This window comes from Formica exsecta, unplaced genomic scaffold, assembly GCF_003651465.1.
Source record: "Formica exsecta isolate Colony F162 unplaced genomic scaffold, ASM365146v1 scaffold32, whole genome shotgun sequence".
In the NCBI taxonomy this organism is placed as follows: domain Eukaryota; kingdom Metazoa; phylum Arthropoda; class Insecta; order Hymenoptera; family Formicidae; genus Formica; species Formica exsecta.
This window is the reverse complement of record NW_021850453.1, coordinates 529,287-542,250: the sequence shown is the minus strand read 5'-3', so window position 1 is coordinate 542,250 and position 12,964 is coordinate 529,287. Positions and strand designations below refer to the sequence as shown.

At 30.0% G+C, this 12,964-nt stretch overlaps 1 protein-coding gene across 1 annotated transcript; it reads right to left on the bottom strand.

Annotated features, from left to right (window-relative positions):
- Positions 1-3,741: 3,741 nt before the first annotated feature.
- Positions 3,742-12,532, bottom strand: LOC115238049. The gene is made up of 9 exons (XM_029811553.1): positions 12,515-12,532; positions 12,292-12,450; positions 12,034-12,165; positions 11,729-11,902; positions 9,772-11,658; positions 8,602-8,740; positions 8,396-8,518; positions 7,932-8,327; positions 3,742-6,621 (listed from the first exon to the last, which is right to left on the bottom strand). Exons 1-9 carry the CDS (start codon positions 12,530-12,532, stop codon positions 6,578-6,580), a joined length of 3,072 nt encoding a protein of 1,023 aa, XP_029667413.1. The 3' UTR covers positions 3,742-6,577.
- Between the last annotated feature and the right edge of the window lie 432 nt (positions 12,533-12,964).

The window sequence follows — 12,964 nt, the reverse complement described above, 5'->3', positions numbered from 1 at the left end:
GGAAGAGGAAAATATGTTTTTTTGAAAATCTTCTATTTATCTATTCATTTTTGTTAAAAAACATCAATTATTAAGCCTTAATAGAGCAGTGAGGTAATTCGACAAAAGGGAACATGTATGCCTAGAGGTGCAATAAATTTTTCAAAAAGTGGTTGGACAACATGGTCATATAGAAGTACTGAGAAAGTTATATTTATTCCAAGTAAGTTTAAGTCAATTATAATTTTTACAAAAAGTTTCTTGTTTAGTCCCATTTGCTTGGTCTATCTGATAAAGATAAATTCCTTAAGAAGTTATTATATATTAAATTAATTTGTTAATTAAATTTCCTTGTTTCTTCTTTGTTTTAATGTTTCCAGCCTATCATTCGTATATTAATTACATAATGCGTGTGTATATATATCTTTTTTATGGAGTTAAAAGAATAGGAAATTTTATATTAATCTAGGTATTAACGTAGTTTTATAATGTTTCATTGTCACGCGTTAGCGCGTGTCCTGCAAGTATCACGTGTCCCGTAATAGATATTGTAAAAACATAATTATTTATTTTGAAGGTGTTGTAACCGTAGGAAATATCACGATATATATTTATTATATGTGCATTATTAAAAAGATGTGACATCATAAATTATATAGTTCTCATAAGAAAGTAAAAGACACATAAAGCGTTGTTAATTGCTGGATCAAGATTTTGGAAAATCAATAAGAAAAAGACTGCTAGTGTTCGCAAATATTCTTTAAAAATCTATCTAGAAAATCGACATAGATACCAATAATTATTTTTGATTAATTGTAAAACTTAAACTTGATATATTCTTTATTCTTCCTATACAGGGTGATTCAAAACAAACTGATGTCTTTGAAATATCACATTCATGAGCGAATTCTGAGACTTTTTCCTTTTACAAAATTTTGTCCGAAGCTTAGTTTTTGAGTTATAATTGAAAATAATTAGTTACTTACGAGTCCGATATAACGGGCAGGCAGGAACGGCGCAACGCGTCACCTGACTTCACTTTACAATTTCACAATAAATATAATTGGAAACATTACTTTTTATTGCAGTACTTTATTATCGCAAATATCAATTTCCGCACAAATTAAGGCATAAAATCCCACGATAAATACAACCGATTTACTATTATTATTTATGAAGGATAGTTTGTTTACTTTCTGACTGTTGTATACGTAGTTTTAATTTGTGTGGAAATTGGTATTTGCGGGTGATAATAAAGTACTGTAGTAAAAACAATAATGTTTCCAGTAATATTTATTATGAAATTGTGAAGTAAAATTTAATCTCGTAATGCGTTGCGCCGTCCCTGCCTGCCCGTTGTATCGGACTCATAAGTAGCTACTATTTTCAATTATAACTCAAAAACTAAGTTTCGGACAAAATTTTGTAAAAGGAGAAATCGTCTCAGAATTCGCTCATGAATATCATATTTCAAGAACATCAGTTTGTTTTGAATCACCCTGTGTATATATATTTGAGTTTCTATAAGACTTATTATTAGTAATATTATTTATTTTACTTTCGGGGATTATCTGAGTACGACAGATTATAACAGTACGTGAAGTATGTAATAAACCGCGAACGAGATGGAAGATCTAATTCGCTCTTTGTGCTTTTTAATGTAAATAACAATATTATCAAAACTCGGTGCAGATGATAAAATTCCAATAACGTACAAATATCGTTAAAAATTCGGAATTCACATTAGCTATCGTATTTACGGACAAAGGCAGTTTAATAATATTTATATTGAAAATATGTTCGCGCATTAATACAACTTTTGTTATATGCATCTTGTAGCTTTTGATTTATTTCAATTCACGTACCATAAATCTACGCATGGCAACTGTCAATAATAAATAATAATTACATAATTAAACAACGTTCTGCTAACTAATTAATTCGAAGATAAACCGCATAGAGCATATATGTATATCGCTATAATCGCTATCTAATGGTAAAAACGTCTATTTATTTGAATATTGTTATAATTATAATAACGACGACAATGATATAATGATGATAACAAGGCTGATGATAACGGAATTATGAACGATAATAAAAGTAGTAATAGTATAACAACTTTATTGTTGCTACTACCGTTGTTATTTTTAGTATTATTACTATTTTATTATTGTTTTATTATTATTATTATTATTATTATTATTTATTTGTCAGGTTTTTGCTCATCAGGTCCATCCTGTGGCGTTTGAACCCACAGAATAGGCGTGGGCAATATCCTGTAATAGAATTCCGCACCATTAAGATTATTGATCACCCTAATGGAAATATTCTGTTGAAATTACTGATAAATTATTTGAACATGCAAATAAAAATGACTGAATCTAATTTAATATAAATCAGAATTTTTACAATAAAAAGTAATTGGATATTACAAATTTTGAAGCTAAAATTAATTATAATTTTTATGATAACTTTTTCTGTGAATTTTTATGAAAATTTCAATAAAATTACAATGAAAATAGAACAATTTATAGAGATTTCAATATGTGATTCAATACTATTTCCGTATGATTTTATCATAATTTCTAAAGTAAAATATTTCCATCAGGGAACCTACGTAGAAATTTAGAAACGGTTCAACACCGAGCGGATATCGTGACAATTATATACAATACTGCTGCAAAATTAGACTAGTAAAACACTCCTTCACAAGAGTATATTTACAACAATTATTTTGCGATTAATTGTGCAAAACTGACCAAAAAGATATGTGTCAGTATTAGTGCAACAAAGATATACAATTAGCATAGTATTTTGAAGATAATGTCGGTGAAATTAGTATTGATTGATATTTAATTTTGTTAAATCTCTGTCAAGTATAGCCATAAAATTATTTTAATATTCTGAATCCGTTTTAGGGATCGAGTCAAATATTAAAATATATTCTTTAGATATGATAAACATAAATATTATATTTTTTTTTCTCCGCTATTTATTATCCACGCTTTCTTCGCGAGCTTTATGTAATATGTAGCAGAAACTTGAATACAATAGTCATGATAATAATAAGCCGTATAAACGAAGAAACTAATAAACACTATTGGCACAGTACTACAATGTTATCCTGCATTGAACATTGTTTTTTAAATTAGAATATTATAAACTTGACTTTTAATCAATAACGAGGCAACAATGTGTATGTGTCTACTTGAACATCGAGAACATTAGATATATTAGTTAGATATAATTGAACACAAATAGTGACATGCTGATATCCGATGTTATTAAACCAATGTTGGATTTGTTTAATTCAACAATTTCTACGTAGGAAGTCGTCTCATGCAATTATTATTATTATTATTATTTTATTATTTAACTAATTTTTATTTTACATTGTATATTACTCTTTTCGTGGAATGCTTGTTTATATTTGTTAATTGATAAGAACTAAAGAAAACTATTCTTTCGTTTTTTTTATATATTTATTTTAGAGTAAATAAAGTCAGCTTTTGTTAGCCTGAATTATTATTCTAGATTTAAAAATACAATAAAATTCTTTGATTAGCTTTCATGTTATATACGTTCAATGTAAAATATATACAATTGTTAAATTATAGAAAAATCAATGTCAAAGGTCAATAAATTCATTAATTTAATATTAAAACATATATCGCGATTCATTAATTATTGAATTGAATTAATGGCCTGATGTTATTCTGCTGTAAATCTCTCGAAAATCGTAATTTTTGCCTAGCTGTGAGCAAATGTTATTTCGTTTTTTTTTTTCAACCTACGTCTCTTTCAGCGTATAAGTATATAGCGGCGAATGTCCTCTACCAGTCTTTTTTCCTTCTCCATTCATAAGCATTTTAATTATTAAAAAATTGTCATATTATAAATTCTATGCATATGACCATATTTTTTCTCCCTCTCTCTTTTTATTCTTTAATGAGCTCGATTACTAAATTTAAATTGAACCATGGTTAAATACATTTTGTTTCCTGAATGAGGCATTCTGAATAACTTTCATGTATGTGGCACAAATAGAGAGTTTACCTCGGTGGGTTTTGTTTACTTCTCCCACACGGACACATGAATTGCAAGGAAGACATTAGCATATAATTCTTATACAGTATATAATGCTTATATAATATCTCAATATGTGAGACACATTTCATGAGAGAATTTAACATAAAAAAGAATAAACGGTTTATATAAATATATGATCTATTTTACTTTGTTTTTTTAAATTATATTTAATTTTATGTTTTAATAAATTCATGAGTTATTTTATACATTTATCTTGTGAATTATTACATGACTTCATTGAAATGTTTAGAACGCTTTATATTTTATATGTATACAACTTTTATGTGAGGTGAAATATTTATCTTTACACATATAATCAGACTTAAAGATCTTCCAACTGACATACATTGGTCATGTCTCTGAGTAATCTTTGAAAGATTTTAGTCATTGTTCATTGTTTATTAAAAAATTATAAATAAATGAAAGTTTATCCAAAAGGAGGTTCAAACACAAACTAATAATGATAAATTAGTTTATGTAGATATTACTATGCATATGTACACATATATTCTGAGCAGACACATAGATTTTTATACAAAGTATTCAAAAATATAAAAAATTGAACAATAAATATATAAATGTAGACGGAAAAAAGAGTGGATCTCTTTACATGGAAGCAAACTCCGCCTCACATCGCTCAGTGCTTTTGCTGTGAAACAAGATCTGTAATTGTAAATATGTTACCATGGATTTGAAATTTTTCGTGTAAAGTGAGATAATCTCATCTTTGTCTAATGTTTTCAGATACAAAAGTAGATAGTGAAAAAGAAGATATGTTTTGTGTGCGTGCGTACGTATGTGTGTGTATGTGTGTGTGAACTTTCAATCAGACAATGTGGAGATCTCGCTTTACGCGGAAGATTAGAAATCTACATGAAACTGTGTAATTTAGCTTCGCACTAAAAGTATCGCGTGATGTGGGATAAATCTTTCTGCGTGGAAAATTTAAAGTCCATCAAATAAAACAAACCGTGCAATTTTATATTTTATCAGTCGGTTTATCAATTTTTATTTTTTGTTCATTATAAAAAACATTTGAGTGGCCAAACTCTTATTTTTTAATAATTTTTTAAAAACAAAATATGTGTGAGCAATGGCTAAAATCTTAAATCTATCTTTATTTTTCTCAAAATCGTGATCTTGACAAAACATATGTCAGCGGAAAATTTTTTGAATCTGTGGTGACTGTATAAAAGAGTAAATATTCACTAGAAAAGCATCCCAGATAGTAAAATGCTAGCAGTATGCCAATAGTATGCCAGCAAATTCAATTATGATTTCTTGATGTGCTGCGTCTTTATTATATAAATTCAATTTTTGGCAGCATAACTTGTTCGTTTTCTGTTGCGTTTCTGCCAACATTAGCTAAAACGGCGAAGTATGCTCGACTATTGCCGGAATTTTGTCAACATAATATATAACAAATTTGTAATATATCATATATATGCTCTTGGCAAATTTGGCTATCTGGAATGGTCTATTGAAGTACTGTATAATGCAATTTTCTATTATTTTCTTTTTATTTTTAATAAAAGTAGTAATATGGTATATAATAAAAATTTCTAAACAATACTTAAAGATTCACGAATGGATAAGATCTTAGATAAAATGTTTGCAGACTTTAAATCAGGTACATATAAGACATTCATTTTGAGCATTTATGAACATAAATAAAGTATAAACTGTTCGAATATAAAAAGCAGTTATAATTTGGAAACGAAGTAAATCAGGCTATATGTTTATCTGAGATTCTTTTCTTATTTTTCAATATTGAATCTACTTCTGAAGTATCTCTTATATATACATATTAAGATATACTTCATATATTTCTTCACTGATTTATATTGACTACATGATTTAGTATCTTGATGTTGTTTGCAAAGTAGAGTCTCTTTAAATTTAACCCCGTTAATTTTGATACCCCTCCACACATATTTTCGCGAATATTAATATAAACATATCCCTTTTATGTCAGACGGATTACATGACGACATGCAAATAATAATTTTACGTGCGTAATTTCCTTCGCAGTTGCAAATGTACAGCGATTGGATACCTCACATGATGAAGGTGGTATCTGTTAATTGTTTTTCAAGAATTTTCCGCTTTTATCTCGCCAGAGGACCAAAATAAACGAGATTTTATTGTATAATGATAAGTTTGCAATATTTTCTCGATTAATAATAAAAAGTAAAACTTCTGATTAATTTCGATTTGTATAGTATATGCTAAGAATATTCTTAGATCCTCTTATTAACTAGAGGTTTGAAAATATTCAAATGTAAATTAGTTTATCGTCTTTGTAATGTATCTAACAATTAAAACCATCAAAAATATAACTACAATATTTATTCGTTTATGCTCACAATCGATAAGAAAACCTTCAATATCGACGATCTTGAAATTCAATCATCAATCGTCGCTGATATTATCCCTGATAATCCAAGGAAAAATTGTTGCCAATGTTTACTAGTATCATGGACGGTCCTCGTGTTTCTACAGAACGCTAAAGCCGCCACAGGCTAGATCTATGTGATGCCGATGTTGATCCTATAGCAAACAAGCAAAAATTTTGTCAGACCAATTTTAAAAATAACATCTTGCTATTATTATAATCCTTATGTATAGAATAGGATTTGTTTGATATATACGATATGTTACGATTTTATTGTCGTTCTAATGAGAAAAAAATAGATGAGAAAAATGCGACATATATTGCATAAACGCATTTAGATAATACAACACACAATTGGGAATTTTAAAAGATTATGTTATTTTTGCAATTTTCTCAGGTACATTTTCATTTCTCTCACAAGGGAAGAATCGGAACTGTCTCTCATCAGATTTAATGGGTTTTGTATATATTAGATAAATATCGATTAATGAAGCTAATCCCAATAACTTTGACATATCAAGATTATGACCCTAAGTAATCTCCAAAAGATTTTCGCTTATTTTTTATTAAAAAATTATAAATAAATAAAAGTTTACGCAAAAGCAAAGTTCATAGATTGTTAATGAAAAATTCAATACTAAATACAGTTTATAAAGATATTACTATTCATATATTTAATACATGCATGCACACACGCGCGCACAGTTCCGACCCTTTTCTTACAAGATATTATGTTAATTTCTAAATAAAGAAAAAATTTAGTTAAAATTTGAATAGAACTTTTTTGTACATATTTAATATTTTCATTAAATTAAAAAAAAAATTTATCTGAAAAACTTGCAACATTAAATTTTTTTGTTTGTACAATACTGAGCGTGTTATAATTAATGAATACATTTCAATATGTTTAGAAAGCGAATGCTATTTTTATGTTTTCAATATTACATTTAGTATGTAAACATTATAAATTTAATTATTTTTAGTGACAAAATCTGATCGCTTTAATTAAAACGGATAATGTTAATCAGTTATATTACAAAAATTAAAAAATAAATTTACATTGCTATAAAGTTAAAATATCAAAAATTTAATAAATAAAGTCGTTTGTGTTTATTTTTAATTTTATCACTCCATTGTAATAAAGCTATCAAATATATTGCGTTAATTTATAAAAGAGAAAATAAGAGAAATTAAGAGATTCTATAGAATCTTAATGTTCTTTTTTTCTTTGAATATCGAAAATGCCCAAAACAGTCGAGATCGTTCAAAAAACTGTTCATTGATCATTTTCCTCTTAGTGAGCAGTTATTTATAATAAAGTTATGTTTTTCGAATATAGTCACTTTTTTATATATGATGAAACAAAAAAAAAACACAATAAAGATGATTTACGTGCATTTTCGGAAAACGTATTTGTACCCGTTTGTATTACGCGATATCCTCCTTTATCTATGGTTGTACCGACCAGCATGTGAAACAGCCACCATCTCTATAGGTAGAGATCCTCTTCGTTTGACAAGCGCTTCGGGAACAGGATCGCGCTTTCCTATTTCCCTCTTCCATTTGAGCCATGTGCCATTATCGTTTCCGTCGGTGGATTCCCCGGTGAACATTTCCGGGCCCCCACTACTTCGTCTTTTTAAAATTTTCTTGCGGCTGCGTGATTTGCTATTTACGCTATTTCTACTGAACATATCGTGGCGTAACTCGGATATGTCTGCTGGTACTGATCCTCGTCTCGGGGAAAACATTCCAGAAACGCTGCTATCGAATAGTTTACTAATGCCATTGTTGTTGCTGTTATTAGTGCTATTGTTGTTGTTATTATTATTGTTGTTGATTGAAAAGCTTTCACGATCGCCTAAAATAATTTAATGTAAAATTATATTTTTATTTTTTATATATATGATATTATTAAAAGGTACTTACTAGTTAAAGTCAAGACATTTTCAGAAAGATTTTCCAGTGCAATCTCTTGCGGAAGACTAGCTCTTCTTAGGGCTAAAAAATTGTTTTCTCGAGGTCCTAAAGCGAGCCGATTACAACCTCCGACTGACATAAAGAAGAGTGCATTTATTAGTATGCTATATATTTAAGTAGAAATATTACAAATTACAAGTAAAATATATATATACCTTGATGTCTAGCGATGTCTGTCGGTACAGATCCACGTCTACAACTATGATCAATTCTGGTGGGTACAGTAGTTGGATTAGAGTCATCGAGTTTCGATAGAAGACCGACCGGAGCTGATCCACGCCTTCTTGCCCATCCCTGAGAAAATTCAGTATTACAAGAGATATTTATAACATAAAATAAATATTGATAATATAAAAAGGCGAAAACATTGAAAGAGAGAACAACAGAAAAAAATAATAGCAAATTTAAATCAGTTTTAAAAGTAACATGTTACTTGTAACGCCATATTATCGTTACAATTACTTTTTTCGGTAACAATAACGACCTTACAAATTTCGCTTATAGAAGAAAAAATAATTTCAATATATTTTTTTCGTAACAAATATTCGAATCCAACAGTTATATATTTGTCGTTACTTCTAGAATTTACGCGACATAATTTCCATGCAAACAAAGATACATAAAAAGTATTAAACTGTTTAAAAAATTAATAAAAAGTCTACATAAAAATTAATATTTATTTTAAACTAGATCACGTAATTCTTACATTTCTGCATGTTAAAAACGAATTTAATTCTGTCAAATTATTATTTTACAGTTATTAACAATTTTTAGTTTTAATACTTTGAAATTGCATAAAGTTAAAAGTTCAAAAAAGGCGATTATGACTATATTTATGAATCTATTAAAAGAAAAAAAAAGAAAATCTTTTTTATTGATGCTTATAAAATTCGAAGACATCAAGAAAAAAGATTTTTTGTAATATTTTTGAAAGAAGTTCTTTTCTGATTAAGATATTAAAATTCAAAATTACGTCTAAGAAGTTGGCACAGCCACTTTAGCACAATCGAACAAAACTTATACATTTTAGTGCTCTTTCGTTGCTAATTTGTTGACAAGATCTATTCAAACAGACTTAGCTGATAGAACATGTATATTCAAATAGAAGAATATGTATATAGAATAGATGATGTATTTATTAAATAGAATAAATATATGTGTATTTATGAAGAGAATCCATATATATACATATATAGATTTTCAATAAAGAATGTAAAATATATAAAGAAACTGATTTACTAAAAATTTACGTTTTTATGACATAATCCAATATAACTAGAGTGGACTCTTTAAGAGGAGTCTTTAAGAATTAATTTTTATATTACCTGACTTCCTCTACGAGACAACGCTAATGTTTTAGCGAAATCGTCGTTTGTACGGGGATCAACATTTTCCTTCATCTGCGCGTCAGAACTCAACTTCATAATTTTCGAATTCTTTTCTTTCGTGCAATCCAATTCCCTTTTACTGCCAATAATAACAGCTTCGTTACTCGAATCATCGATATTTTTTTTTGGCTCACCACTACTATCACTCGACGAGGACACACTCTGATTACGAGGCGGTGAATCGGGAGGACTACCGATAAAGAACACTTTATGAGTGCTAAACTCAGAAGACACTGGTATCGTGGTGTATCGTCTACCTGCATGGTCAATCATTGTTCTATACTCTGTGATAGGGGTTGAGTATCTTCGCGGCTCTTGATCAAAATACGCACTCTTAGCCGATGAAGTACATTGATCTAATTTTTTAGATGATAACGTAGTCCGCAGTTCTTGAACTGTCAATTTCGCACTATGACGGTTACGTTTGACATTACAATCCAAATTCAATTTAGATTTCACAGCAGACATATCAGAAACATTGTTCTTGTCTCCGTGAGAGCCCGTTAACGTAACATAGAACACCTGTGTGGAATCGGAATCTTGAGCAGAAGAGGATCTTTTGCGCCGATGTTTAGAAAAAGAATCATCGGTGCGAATAGTTTGCATAGAATGACGGCGCTCCGAGCTGAGAGCATGCTTCTGTTTAATCGTATTTGACAATGTCGAGCCTCGTCTTTTGGTATCTACCATTAATAATTTTTGGGAGACTTTCAAGGTATCGGATTTCTTTTGGTAGCATGTATCAGAATCATGTAAAGATGGTGGCGAACAACATCGGCCGCTTGAACACGATTTGTTCTTCGTGGGAGTTGAACAACTGGAAGAACTGTCGGCTTCTATTAAGATCTGAGTGTAACATTGTGACATCTCCGTGGTTGTAGACATATATCTTGTTCTTGTGTACGGTTGCAACGGAGGAAAGGTCTGTTGTCGTGTGAGTTGCTTGATTTGTGCATTAGATTGATCATCCGATTGCAAAACAGTGTTTAATTTTGATGCCTCGGTACTGCTGGTAATACTGGCTATACTCGTCTCTGGTAGGAGATCCTTCGCACTAACTGGTCTCTCAGCGCTAACATTCGATGACTCAGCTATGCTGCTTTTGGAGGACAACAGGGATAACGAGCTAGGCTCTAACAGACTTTGATTTTCTAGTTTCTGCAAGGAACTCTTTCCTTTGATTTGCTCACTCGGCAGACTTTCTCTCCTCGGTGTCTGACGTGAAGGTACACTCAACGGTTTCGATATGCTTAGAGGTACAGAGTGACGCCTACCAACACGATCGAGTCCAACTCGTCCTGGCAGCGTCGGCATTCGCGCTGTTTGTGCGTAAGCGGCTGGTATTAATAAATCGATACTGCCTGAATCATCATTGGCAGCTGTTTCCTCGCCTGAACTAATAGCGCCTTCAGGTTCGTCCAGCTCGGAAATTTCGGTTTCTGTTTGTTCAATCTCTTGATTGATCAATGCTTCCCATTTTTTCTGATTCGTCTTCAAGTATTCCATTAATGATACGCTTAGGCCATCGCCAAGAAAACGGTGCCATTCCATATAAAGAGGAGTAACAACGTGCTTAAAGAAACCAGCCTGGATCTTTGGGATGCTAGTGGTATGTCGGTCGCACAACGGTGTTACCGGAAGATTTAGACGACGCTCATAATCGCCCTGTCTGAAAAATTCCTCGCAAACTTTGTAAGACCATTTTCTTGATATATCCCACGGTCTACAAGGATTGGAAATATCGGCGCACTTTAGAGCAATTTGCAAAATAAAATGACGATCTTCCGCGCGTTTCATGTCGAGAGAATTGTGGTTTAAATAATCCTGTAACATACAACGAGATGATTAATTCCGTTAATCAAAACGAAAACTGGACTTATAATATGGATCATACCCTAAAACATGTAAGAAACTCTTGTTGTCTCGTAATGTCTGTTGCTAAAATTAATGAACTGATATGCCGTTGAAGTTCCGGTCTCACATCGGCCGGTAATTCTGCCGAGACTCCGCTATCTAGAAGACATCCTACGGCTGATCTCCAATGATGATTTTCGAGAACAGAGGTATTCTGAAAATTGTCAAGTTTTTATTTTTATATCCTGCTAAATTTAAAAATTATATGATATTCTCTCTCTCTCTCTCTCTCAGTATATTTAGTATATGAAAGAAAAAAAATATATTTAGCTAAACAATTTCTACCTGATAAAGTGCAGCCAAATGATTACTCGTCGCAACCAAAAATGGCTGATTGACACCAGGATGATCTAAGTCATGTGTTACAGCCGCTATCAAGGAAGCCATAATTTCTAAATTGGTTAGGTGTGGTTTAATCTGCAAATTTATAACTTTCGATCACATATTCTATTTAGCTAAAGAAAATAATTATCAAATGATTAAATAATCAAAAATCCGCTTACATTTGTCTGTGAATCTGCAAATATATAAATATATAATTACCTTTTCTTCTTGGAGAAAACAATGCATTGCCTGAGTGACGTCTGTAGCATGTACACTATTGTGGTAAGGATTTGTACTGTGATAACCCTCCTCGATAAAAGCTTCAATTAAATAATAGCATAAATTATTGTAACACGCACAACATTCAAATATTTTTCTCTATAATATTATATTATATATTATATATTATATGTTATTATATATTAAAATTTATTTTTATGACTTCGTGAATAGCTGTCATTGCAATTATTTTGACAGTTTAAAGAATATTATATATAGCAGTGTGAATAATTTTATTCGTTCAATATATTTTTAAAAAATAAAGAAAATTATAATAGACTTTTCTTGAATATACATCAATATATTGAATGGCTGTCATTGAAAAGATTGCGTATTTTAACAGCTTACAATTGTTCAGGAGCTCAGTAGTGAATAATTTTATGTGATTTTATTGGTTTTATGTATAAATTTTATATCTAATGTGTCTTGCATGAAAAAGATCGTAACATACTTATTTTGAATGATTGTTTTGAATTACTCAATCAATTAACAATAAGTCTATTTCAACAGATCGTGTTTGCTACAATATTAATATTTATATAATTTATATAAATAATTTATAAATAATGCATTTTTGCATATAAATGAGTATATAAAATTTACAATTTGATTT

What these genes read in the sequence shown, in the direction of transcription:
- LOC115238049 (XM_029811553.1), bottom strand. An exon ending in GTTTTCTCCAAGAAGAAAAG is followed by an intron (nt 12,166 to 12,291) that starts GTAATTATATAT and finishes ATAAATTTGCAG; the next exon opens with ATTAAACCACACCTAACCAA. An exon ending in GGTGGCTGTTTCACATGCTG is followed by an intron (nt 6,622 to 7,931) that starts GTCGGTACAACC and finishes TGTTTGCTATAG; the next exon opens with GATCAACATCGGCATCACAT.